Source organism: Xiphophorus couchianus, chromosome 2 (genome assembly GCF_001444195.1).
Source record: "Xiphophorus couchianus chromosome 2, X_couchianus-1.0, whole genome shotgun sequence".
Lineage (NCBI taxonomy): Eukaryota > Metazoa > Chordata > Actinopteri > Cyprinodontiformes > Poeciliidae > Xiphophorus > Xiphophorus couchianus.
In genome coordinates, this window is record NC_040229.1 from 2316025 (window position 1) to 2328959 (window position 12935).

Here is a 12935-nt window from a genome sequence, read left to right on the forward strand (position 1 = left end):
ATTTTTAAATTCCTACGCCATCTGTTCGCCATTTTCATCGCCTCCCTCCTCTTTGCTTCAGCAGATACAGATGTGGCTTGTTTATTGAAAGCTGAGCAACAGGAAATACCCCAAATCTTTGGGGGCCCCGCCAGTGGAGGCCAACAGAAACATAAGAATGCGAGCTGCGCGCGCAGACGGCCAAAGTTTCTGTTTATGGTCACAGATTAAAAAGTGGAGCGGTGAGATCTAGAGAGCCAGAAAAGGAAAGACACGAGGAGGAACAGGTCTGCTTTTGGCCTCTTTTCCTCTCAGGAAACGCATCCTGTTGCTGGCTGGATCTGGCATGTTTGTTGCACATGGGAGAAGGAGGACTTTCGCAAACGCCCCCCTGCTCTCCAGACAAAAGAATCCAGCAGGCCATGACGTCTGCAACGGGATTCTTTTTTAGATGCTCACACACACAAACCCGTTTTCTTTTTTTAAATCGATCCTGGAGGAGGGCATGTGCAAACTGATGAGCAGCACATTTCAACTCTGACCTACAAACGGAGAGGACTTCTTGTTGCTGTCGACTCAGAAACTGTCCAAAGAAGATTTATTTTAAAAACAATGCTTTTGCTTTGCAGAAACTAAACAAAAAAACTAAAAGTGAGAAAAGTGCAAAGAAGGAGCGAAAAAACAAACGGGCAGATTTAAGCGAGCGTGAAGCTGCAGCCAGTGGAAGGAGGTGGAATGGACCCCGGTGCCGGTTGGACCAACCCGCAGGTACCAGCGCTGCTGTCCGAGGAGGAGGGCTGAGGATCCGTCGCCACGACAACCGGCTCCCGGATGACGATGAATGGAGATGTTCTTTAGCTAAAGCGACACTCCTGTGACAGCTGGAAGAAGCAGAGGAAGTGGAGAACGGCGGCGGAGCGGTGGCTGGCGGCGGGCGTCGCATGGCCGTGCGCAGGCTGGTGGCGGCGGCGGCGGCGGTGGCGCTGCTGTCCCTGGTGCTCAACAACGTGGCGGCCTTCACACCCAGCTGGGTTCTGCAGGAGCAGGACGGCCGCAAGCGCAGCGTGGGGCTGTGGAGGATGTGTCCCGCCAGCACCGAGCACGGACACGACGACCTGCAGGCGGCCGGCCAGGGACAAGGCACGCAGAGGCACTGCACCGCCATCGGCTGGGGGTCGGAGTTCGCCGGCTCCCAGGAGTCCCGCAGCACCGTCAAACGTAAGGGTTCAGGTCGCTCAGCGTAAACAGACACAAACTGCTTTTATTGATTTAATTACATTAAATCACTTTGATTGTGCATCTATTAGCCCTGACATGTGCAAAACAAATGCAATAATTATCCAATAGTGAATAAAAGAGAGAAAAAACCATTTTAAATTCAATGGTTCTTTGCATATTTTGTGGTATTGCCTGACCGGGACAGAAGGTAACACTGTTCAAACTTTTATGGTTTAAAATGTTTGGGAGTCGCTGCACTAAAGTCTTTTAATGGGTTAAACTTGGCTCAATACAGGAAGTGTTTTCAAATAAAGACTGAACCAAATCCTGAATTTATTGATGAAAAAATTTAATATTTTCTGTTTTCTTCAAATATTGAACTAATCTTCATCTATCAAAGTAAAACTATTTATAGTTTTGCATCAACGATCTGATTATTTGCTTAATTAATATAATTTATGCATTATGTATTGTTGAGTAGGTTAAAAATAGCAACATTTTAGTAATTTTAGTTTTTAAAAATGATATATTTTTTTACCTCTGAGTCACAATAACAAATTATTCTACACTACAAGAAATTCTCCCAGAAGTTATCGTGATAAATTATAATGTTGTTTTGAGACATTTTTCACTAATATAATGTTAATATTGGCATAATAATGAAAGAACTCATTATCAAATATCATTAAACTAAATTCTGATGAATATTTAACACTGGAACTGAAACCATTTTAAATATCCAAACAGATCAAATGAAAATTGTGTCTCAAATATTCGCTTTATCTTAGTTTCTTTAAATAATTTTTCTTGGCCTACCAATTCTTTTGACTTGACAATTTCAGCCCACAATACAAAAGGTTTGGACACCCCTGCATGATGCAGTATATAAACCTTTTATAAATATCATAACTAAGGCTATAAACGTTTGGAAACCATAGAGCCACACTGAAATAAACTAAAGCAAATTTACATATGTTTTAGTAAAATATTTAGTATTTAGACATTTGGGCATAGTTTGCTGAAAAAATCATATAACAACGTTTAAACTACCAGAAGATATACTTGTTTTTTGGCACTACTTGTGCTCCATAAAATGTCTTTTTAATGAAGGTTCTTGGTCACTGATATCTGGCTTGCAGTCCAAATGTTCCTGATCATATCAAATGGTTTTTATCAGCTTCCAGCCAAGAGTCTGACGTTTCCAAATATGTTGATGTTTAACTGAGGGGAGGGGCAGTTATGAATGTAGGGGCAAAAAGTTAAAATCTGCTCCCAGTACCCAGGGTTTCCAGTTTAACCTTAACCCTAAACCTGGGGCTTATCTACTGCAGGGGTTCCAAAAGTAGGGGTTGGGATCCCAGAGGGGTCGCAAAATGATTTTCAGAGTCATAGTGACGTGATTTCTAAGGTGTATGGAGGGCCAAGAGGGCCAAAAATAAATGAATAAAAAATTGAATATATATTTTAAATAAAAATATATATTTTAAATTATATATATATAATAGTATATTATAATACATAATAGTATATTTTCATATATATATATATATATATATATATATATATGTTATCATTCTTACATAAGTAGTTACCAGTTTGCTTTTCATTCATAGGTTTAGTTTTCACACCCCAGAGAGGAGGAATTTGTTAAACCATGTGAAAGACAAAACTTTGCTTTTTCCCTAAACCACTGGACCAATGGCTACAACAGATCCCAGGAACAACATCAGACATCTCAGTCCAGAAATGTGCAGTCCTTGGCACAGCCAAGGACTGCACAGGACCCTCAAGCTACCAGGCCTCTGGTAGAGGACCTGAGCTCAGAGGATAAGAACCACCCGCGGTGGGTGAGAAGGGAATTTTATATATATATATATATATATATATATATACATACACAGTATATCTTTAGGAGTTTGCCGGTCAAGATGTTATTTTGGAAGCCACAGGCTGAAAAGTTTGTGACCCCCATTCAGGTCGGTTCAGTCAGATCCAGTTAAATCCAGATTAACCAAACAGTCAGACTCAGCCGACCGTTTCATCCCAGTTGGTAGAAAGTTATCTGTCTAATAAAGTCGGTCTGATTGCATCGTGTGAAAACTGGTCAGGAATGTTCTGAATGCACGGCGGTTTTTACAGGTTCTGGTGTTTTTGTTGGCTTCGCCCGAACCGCTCAAAAGAAACATGAACATTTAAAAGCTTTTCCTACGTTAGGCTCCATTCAGAAACTGCTATTCAGAAACAACTGTGGGAAACGCTCAGCTGGGTACCACTGGCAGCTCTTCTCCATTCATAAAAACAAGCCCTTACAATGCTTAACGTTTTGCTGCTGTTTTCTGTGAACATGGAGGTTTGACGCGGCGTCTGTTCTGCTCCCACAGTGCAGTTCAACATGATGCGAGCGTGCAACCTGATAGCGACGGTGGCGCTGACGGCCGGCCAGCTCATCTTCCTCCTGGGCCTGCTGGAGCTGCCCTTCGTCACGCAGGAGTCCCAGTGGTGGGAGGAGGCCATTGCTGCGCTCTTCCAGCTAGCCAGTGAGTATCCAGCTGCTCCAAACTGGGCCAGCGATAGCAACAATATAGCAATATATCCCGGCTTTACTGGTACATTTTTTATTATAATAATAATAATCTATTTATTTTTAAGCCTTCACCCGTTGTTTGATTTTGATCCACAGACATAAAAATAGCAAAGAATAAGTGCTTAAAGGGACAATTCACATTTTGAACATTTTTGTTCTTCCATTTTGGTTTCTACTGCTTCTTAAAACAGCTCACGTTCTTAAAAAAAACAAACAAACACTAAACCAATTTTTGGTAATAAGTTTATAGTTTTTGGAGTCTGGAAAATGAGCCGTTTCATAAACATCCGGAAAGTTGAGCCACATTCTATGGGCACTTTGCCGTTACCTAGCAACCGTAGCCTAGCCAAGCCCCGTTACCTAGCAACCAGGTAAATAATTCCTTATTATCAATGAAAAAGCACCACTTCCACTGGCCGATTATTTCACTTTTAACACAGGGAAAATATTTGGTTATAAGCTAAATAATCTGCCAGTGAAACTACAATCTTATTTTATTAGAGAGAAATTTAATCAATTTTACTTATAACATGGGAAACTTTTCTATTGTAAGTGAAATAAATAATCTGCCAGAGGAACAAGAACTTTTTTTAAAAATTAACATTAAGAAAATATTTACTTTAAACAAGCTCTTATATCTTGCTTTAAAGTTATTGGTAAGTTATTTTTGTCTCATTTCAAGCGTACTAAAATATTTTTACTGGAAACTAAACCAAAATACTTGGTCAGATTTAGTGATTTTGCAGTGCAGGGTTCTGTTGTTCACTTAACAACATAAACCACTTGCTGCATTCGTGATGATTGTGCAGGAGCCTCCACTTCTGCTTTTCAAAGATATATAGTTGTATAACTGCACATTTGTTTGCAGGCAATTTCACATGCGTGTGTAAATGTTGAATGGAGCTCAAAATAGGCAGAACTGGGCAGGTATGTAATGAACATGTTTGGTATAGACCAAGGACCAAACCTAACCAGAATAAATTATGTGTTTCACAACAAGCTAATATTTAGGTCTTTGCTAGATGATACATTTTCCCAGAAGCTATTGCAATAAATAATAATATTGCTGTTTTGAGACAGTTTTTAATGGCATAATAATGCAAGAACACATTTTCAAAGATCAATAAACTTTCAATTCTAATGAACTTTTAACACTGGAATTGGAATACATTTAAAATATCCAAAATAAACAAAACAACAGAAACAACAAATAAAATTGTACTTCATAAAAAATGGCTAGTTGAGACCAAAGTACCAGAATTTGGTAGAAAGAGAGAAAAATGATAAATCATACAAATGGACATTACTGAGCTCATTTTAATTTATCATGTGATTAATTGATTGATCATGTCATTAATTGATTTATTGCTTATTGCAACATGTCTACTTAAAATATTAGAAAAATTGATTGTTATAAGTTAAACAATCTGCCAATGAAAACAGTATATTTTCATTAATATTAAGAAATTATTGACTAAAAACAAGCTCCTATATCTTCTTGAAAGGTTTTTGTAAGTTTTGTTTTATTTCAAGTGCACTAAGATATTTTCAGTAGAAACCAGACCAAATACTTGGTCATATTTTGTATTTTTGGAGTGCAGAAACGAGTTTTGCTGCGTTTTGCTCGGTGTTTTCTCGGCTTTAGCGGGAACTGAGGGGTCTCTGGATCTAAATTTAGTCCTGGTCCAGAGTCCACGGGCCGAGCCGCAGCGAAGCAGGCAGCGACTGTCGGGCGCCAGGATATCCCTGCTCAGGACGAGGAAATGTCTGCGACTACCTGTTATGCAAACCCCTGAGCCGCAGCGGGCGGAGGGGGAACGGACGGGAAAGACGGTTTTCGATGTTTGTGTGTGGGCTTGCAGAGGGCGGAGTGTGCATACGCAGGTTCAGTGTTTGTGTGTTTATTACAGTGGGGAAATAGCACACATGGCAGCAGGGTGGGAATCGCTCCATCCAGATAAGATGGACTGGCTTTTATGTCTGTGTTTACAGAAAGCAGCAAAGCATCCTCTTTTTATCGTTGGTCCAGTTAACGCACACGTTCCTGCTTTATCTAGGCCTTGGACAGAGGATCCAGTCCCTCCCAATATTACTGTACTTTTCCATATTAGACACAATCAGCCCAGACTTCAGCAGCCAAGAGTTTGTCATGCTTTTCAGCTCAACGTCTAAAAATATTGATGCTCTCTGGAAAAATGTCTGCCTGCTCGCCGCACAAGGTCAACAAGAAGCAAGAAGATCCCAACAGATTACGCATTCCCAGCTAAAAGAAAGAGAAAATAAAACAGTGAAGATCTAGAAACAAGGCCTTAAGGCTTCAAACAGGCAAACTGTTGGTTTATAGATTTAAATCTGTTTTCAACTTTACCAAAACATGGAAGGAAACAGGATATGCGTTCAAACTCTCTCATATTTCTTGATCACAGTTTTTCCCACATCCACACTGCCAAAGTGGTTGGGCTAACGCTAAGATGCTACACCAACACTGTGTTTACACTGCAAAAACACTAAATCTTACCAAGTACTTATGGACTAGTTTTTAGTGCAAATATCTTAATACACTTGAAATAAGACTAAACTAAATTACAAATAAATCTTCACCAAGATAGGAAATGAATAATTCCTTAGTATTGATGAAAAATTACTTGTTCTAGATTATTTCACTTATAACACTTAAAATGTCTTGTTATAAGTGAAATAATCTGCCAGTGGAACTGGAACTGGGTTGCTTGGTAACGGGCTGGGCTTGGCTGGGGTTGCTAGGTAACGGCGCCAGTGGAACTAGAATTTTTTCATCAATATTAATGAATTATTGACTCTGATATAACTGATATTATTGGCTCTTATATCTTGCTGAAAAGTTCCTTGTAAGTTAATTTTCTTTTACTTCAAGTGTACTGAGATATTTGGACTAGAAACTAGACCAAAATTACTTGGTAATATGTTGTGTTTTTGCAGTGCAAGTGTATGCATGTGACCTGACAATTCGTAAAAAATATTTTAAAAGTGTCAAAACTTTGGCAAGACACTATTTTTATTAATTTAATTTCCCATAGGGATGAATAAAGTATTTTTGAATTTGAATTGAATCACTGCAGATGAAACAGTAGATTGCTTTTTTATTCTATTAGTGCAGAATAAATTTGTAGTTTCTCATAGTTTTGGTGTAAAAGCTGCTACCATTCACCGATCCACCCCAGTGAGTCGGTCAATGGGCTTCAGCTCTGAATGAATGGAGATATTTTTACCCTTTGCTCTTTTTCTCTGGAATGTTTTCATTTTCGATCGTGCCAAATTTCTCTGGAACTGAGCATGAAGTGTGAGAGGGCGGGACGACGTCATTAACAATAATCAAGATTCAAGGCCCAATACTGGACCTGCCACCGCACTGCAAAAACACAAAGACAAACTTTAGTTTCTAGTGTAAATGTCTCATTACACTTAAAATAAGACAAAACTTATAAATAACCTTTCAGAAAGTTATAGGAGTTTATTTTAAGTTAATAGTTCCTTAATATTTATGAAAGAGTGCTAGTGTTTGGCTCTAGTTGACTTTATTTGACAAGTAACAAATAACAAGTAAGTTTTCAGCACATAATACAAACTTGTTTTAACTAAATAATTCCTTAACATTAATGAAAAAGTTCTAGTTCAACTAGAAGATAAATTTTACTCATAAGACCATTTGCCAATGTTATTAGCAAAATAATCTAGAACTTTTTGATCAATATGAAGGAATTATTTACTTAAAACAAGCTCCTATATCCTATATAAGGTTATAAGTTAGTTTCGTCTTAATTTAAACAATAAGATATTTGCACTAGAAACAAAACTAAGGGTAGGATTTGGTGTTTCTGTAGTGTACTTCAAAGCAAAATAAATGCAGTTTATAGCTTTTTTTATTATTATTAAAAGAAACTAATTTGCAGGGAATTTAGTTTTTAAAACCGGATAGAAACTGGAATAATACATTTACGAGATCTATCCTTATTTAGAAGTTCATGTCGAATGTCCAGAAATATACGAAGCTGAAGGCTTAGAGGGTGTGGCGAAGTGGGAAGGAAGGAAGGATGGAAAGAGGAAGAAAGGGAAGGAAGTTTGGGAGATAAGTCCAAGCCAAAGGAGAGGTTCACACAGAGAAACTGACAGGAGATTATTCATTATCCCAAGCAGGAGCCAGACAGTTAAACACCAATAAAAACAGTCACATTCTTCACATACAAACAGACGCAGACAACCAATGACACAGAGACATAATCGTCCACATCCTCGTCTGAAACAAAGACGGCCATCTTTCTGTAGAAGCGGAGGGAGGAATAGAAATGAACCGGAAACAAACTGATTCATATCCTAAAGCACCAGCATCCCTGTTTCCACTTATTATTTTGGGCGACTTTATTTAGACCGCGGAGGATATGAGCTTCGTTTTCTGACACGGACAGTCGGGTGGCTGCGGATTGCACCTGAACATGGAGAAATCTGGAGAAAATGCGACGAAATGAAAGTGAAGATCAAACAAACAAAGTTATGATAGTTAACTAAAACTAACTGAATGATGAAAACTGAAAAACATTTTCATCAACTGAAATAAAGAAAAATAGTAACTAATGGGGAAAAACTATAACTAACGGGAACTAGATTGTACTGGACAACATGGCTGAGAAACTTACCACCATGTAAGAGTTTAGTATCAGTCAATATCGATAATTATTGATTAGTCTTTTGTTTTAATACTCCTAGAATGGTGGCGTAGCATTTCCTGTTTTATCCACACTTTTCAATCCATGTTGGGCTTTTTTATTTTTAAACAGTTATGAGACACGGTGAGGAAACGTGAAACTGCTCCAGTTACTCAGCAGGTTGTTGCTAGCTTACTGAAGTTTGGGGGAACTTGAAACTGCTTCTTACCCAGCAGGTCGTTGCTAGGCAACCACAGAGCGAGTGAGTCAGTTGATTTCAGCAACCTGAAATATTCCATTTATGGCATATTCTAGTAGATGTCTTATCTATTGATTTTGATCATGTGTCTATTGCGATATCTATCGTTATTGATTGATAATACTATTAAGACATACTGAAATTATAGACATAATATTCTTTGTTTTCGTGTTTATGCTTTTCAAACTCAGTTGATCGTTCAACAATAACCAAATCCAGTTTTTGAAAATGGTATCTTCTGCTGAGTATTCATTACCCAAAGGATGTTAGCATAATCACAATAATAATCACAATAATTATTTTATTTCATATTGCGATCAATAAATTGAATACAATAAATTGACTTCTGGAGAAAAAAACCCTACTACAATAACTAATAAAACTTAAACTTAACAGTATTTAACTGATTAATTGATTATTGATTATTTAAACTAATAAAAACTAGCAAACACATTCTGAAAACTAATAAAACTAACCAAATTAGACAAAATGTCACAATGAAATAAAACTAGTCTGTAAAGAAAAACTTCAAACTATTATAACCCTGGTCTGGTCTGGTCTGGTGCTTTCCAGCTTCCTGGTTGCGTGAGCTAAACTCTCTGAAATTCAGGAAATCAGGAGATAAAACATTTCAAAGGCCTTTCTGAAAGTTTTCCTCTGGCCTGATATTTTTGTGCTTTTGAGGAGTCTAATCCGGAGATCTCAGGAGTTCTTCCCAAGAGGAAACAGATTTTCTGACTCAAAGACCCCACACGGTGCTCCAACGCTGGTAAAACACAAGCAAAGGGACGCATGTCTGTTTATCTTCCCCAAAAATATTCAATAAGAAATAAATAAAGACATGGTCGCAGAACAGGAAATATTCAGATTGCTTTGTTTGGATTAAAGTTTTTTGTTTGGTCTTGGGTTTGTCTGAGCATTTTTCCTGGAAAAATGGTGGATTATTATGAAACACTTAAAATAAATCAACAAACAGACCAGCAGAATGTTGGTTCTCATAGACTGGTGTTGCCATATTTTTCACACATCTGCTCTACAAACTGATGATCATTTACTAACTCATATTCCTCACTAAACTCATCAACTTTGTCCAAAATTAATTCAGTAATTTTGGGAAACTGAGGCAGCAAATGTTTGGGTCTATAATCTGATTTTTCTGTTTTTATTGGAACCATTTCAGCCATTTTCTTGAACTGACTGAACAAATTTGTACATATTTGACCAAGATTGTTAAGCTATTGATGTGTTGACGTGAGCTGTACTGGGGCAGAGTTAGCAAATAAATTTGTAATTCAGTAAATTTACGTCTGTGTTTAAATTAAGAAAGGTTTTAAGTAGAGCTGTTTAATAATCAATAACAACGTATATTGCAAAATACACGTGATCAATATCAACAAATTATACATCTGATAGAATATTCACTGAACTCCAGAGCTGCACAGCATTCTGGGAGACGTAGGCAGAGGAAAGACGATAGCCGCTAAGCTAGGTGGTGGAATCAACTCACTCATTCTTTGGTTGCCTAGCAACAAACTGCTGGGTAAGAAGCAGTTTCAAGCTTTGCCTCATAACTGCTAAAAAATTTAAAACAACGTGGAGAGAAAACCGGATAAAGCAGGAAATGTTACACCATCAGTTTGGAAGTATTTCAAATATAAAACACAAAGAACCTAATTAATAATTAATAATCGATATGAAACACTTATATGGTGACATATTTTTCAGTCGTAGCTTTAAGTCAGTCCAGCTGTTTTTCTGTACCTGATCGGCAGTTACTGAACCTCAGACATCGGAATTGGAAGTATAAAAAGTGAATCGTGCATTGCTAATTTAAAGCTCCACGATGGGTCCCATTTGTTGCAGAGTGTGTTGTATTTATGCAAGCTGATATCGTCTCTGTTTTGTCTCCAGGTTTTGTGCTGGTGATCGGACTGGTCACGTTCTACCGCATTGGGCCCTACACACACCTGTCCTACTCCTGCTACGTGAACATCGCAGCCTGCCTGCTGGCCACCATGGCTGCCGCCATGCTCATCTGGAACATTTTACACCGGCGGGACGACTGCCTCGCTCCGCGGGTCATAATCTTCGGTCCCCCGCTGGCCTCTGCCTTTCATCCGCGGCTGGACAATGAGTACGTGGAGTCGCCATGCTGAGCGAAGCCAGGTGGGGAAATGGACTGAGCTCTGAAAAGCTCCTATTATATCTTGGCTGCATGTCTGTGATGGGACTCTAAAGACAAGATGCATTCCTGTGGACAAGCTTGTTTTTGCAGAATTATTTTTGCTGCTTAAAGCACATATTTATCCAAAATACCACGAAGCAGCCAAAACATACATTTATACTGTATGAAGTCTTATATAAGCACCGTAAGGTGAGCTTACTGGTTGCCAACATTGAGTTTGGACATGAACTGTCTTCCATACAACATCTTTATAAAAAGATCAAGCTGGAACTTGACCTGATTTTGTTTTGTTTAATCGCACTTATTGAATGGTCTCTTACATAATTATGAATAGGGAATAACACCACATTACCTCATATTGTCTCCATCATTGAAAGTTGAAAGTGCATAAAAATTTAAATACATGCTAATGTTATTAGCATATTGGTAAGTTGGCTACACGCTAACAAGGCTACAGGCTTAGAGTAAATATTTTGGTCTCATTACGCACAAAACCAGAGTAGATCTAATGGGTGGATGCAAAAATATAAACAATTTCATGTAAAATTATTTGGATTTTTTTTTTTTGCAGTTTTTGAAATAGATAAAATAATTTACGGTAAATATTAGATTTACTTGTTATGATGCTTTCCTTATTAAATTCTGCTTGCTTGTGGTATATTCTGTATACCTTAAATTAAGAGACTAGGATAGTGATATCATTAGAGGTGGGATACTAATGTGTGTCTGAGTCCACCAGGGTAGCAAGAAAAGGGGCACATCAACAAAATATCATTGTAAATTCAATAAAAAGATATATTTCTGAATATGTAAACATAATGGCTGCTGCTGTTACTACTGATGTGTTTTACCAGCTGACAAAACGGAGTTAATAATGTTAGAGATAAAGTTTGGAGCAGACATGATGGTAGTGGTGGGCACACCTCTCGCTAATATGCTAAGCTAGTTTTTAGCTTAACGCTTTTGCTAACTTTGAAAATATGTAGTACACTAAGTTTCACTTAAAATAATTTTTCCAAATTTTTCCAGATAAATTCTAAAGCGATAATTTACTCGGCTGTTTTTAATCAACTTTCAGTTGATTAAACTTTGACATCTGTGTTGAAATTTTGGTTATTGATTGTTGAGAACTAATCAAATTGTTAGACGTTTATATTTATGCTCTTATTTTGAAGGTGATGAAGACATTTTCCATTTCCTCTCTTCATGTTCTGTATATTTTTCCCCAAGAGCTTTATTTAATCTTGAAGAAAACAAGATATAAATATAAATACAATATTTAAAAGCATTATAGAACATGTAAATTATAATGTCAAAATTAAACTGGTGTTCAATGGTTTCAGATAAATTTGAATGGTTTTACTATTTAAACTTGATTTAAATGATTGAATATACGTAGGTCTATATAGAATTGAATATAAAAAAACCCTGGAAATTAGCTTTTTTGTTGCAGATTTTTAGAGGTGTAAATATTTACCATAAATATTTAAAAAGTTAACAAATAAAGGTCACATCTTTCCATTTCAATTAAAACGACATCTCTGCAGGTTGTAGTTCTACAGTAAATAGTTTAAAGTATTCTGGTTTCCTGCGCTTTTTCTGACTAAAGTCCTGCTGTGTTCAATTAGGAATAATCAGCAACAAAATAAACAAATAATTGAATTCATTTTTTAACAGGAAGATAAACATTTACTTCCTAAAATGCAATAACAGAACATTTTTTGTGAATGTTTGATTATTCGTAGCGAAGGATGGATCAGCAGCTAAACCAAATATGAAACGTTTAGGTCTTTCTGCTCAACACAGTGGAGCTGTGATATGTTGATTTTCTTATTAACCAATTAATAATTGAATGAAAAAAGGTGCTAAATAGGATATTTTCTACATAACTTGAACTAGGTGAAGCTAAAATTGCCACATGAGGAGTTCTGGGTACAACAGATTTACAAACAAAGAAGGATTTTTTTCTATTTTAACTGCAAAAATCTTTATATTTTTCGTACAGTTTTGGTTTAATTACAGCTCTGAGTG

At 37.2% G+C, this 12935-nt stretch overlaps 2 protein-coding genes across 3 annotated transcripts in view; one reads left to right on the forward strand and one right to left on the reverse strand.

Annotated features, from left to right (window-relative positions):
• ift140 (intraflagellar transport 140 homolog (Chlamydomonas)) overlaps window positions 1–12935 on the reverse strand; it is a 37879-nt gene that overhangs the window by 8686 nt on the left and 16258 nt on the right. The gene's annotated exons all lie outside the window — the stretch shown is intronic.
• On the forward strand, window positions 38–12479 carry tmem204 (transmembrane protein 204). Its single transcript, XM_027999853.1, has 3 exons — window positions 38–1197; window positions 3579–3734; window positions 10631–12479. Exons 1-3 carry the CDS (start codon window positions 921–923, stop codon window positions 10873–10875), a joined length of 678 nt encoding a protein of 225 aa, XP_027855654.1. The 5' UTR covers window positions 38–920; the 3' UTR covers window positions 10876–12479.

Coding starts and splice junctions, on each gene's coding strand:
- tmem204 (XM_027999853.1), top strand. CDS start 921: ATGGCCGTGCGCAGGCTGGTGGCGGCGGCGGCGGCGGTGGCGCTGCTG. Junction 1,198..3,578: donor GTCCCGCAGCACCGTCAAAC/GTAAGGGTTCAG, acceptor CTGCTCCCACAG/TGCAGTTCAACATGATGCGA. Junction 3,735..10,630: donor TGCGCTCTTCCAGCTAGCCA/GTGAGTATCCAG, acceptor TTTTGTCTCCAG/GTTTTGTGCTGGTGATCGGA.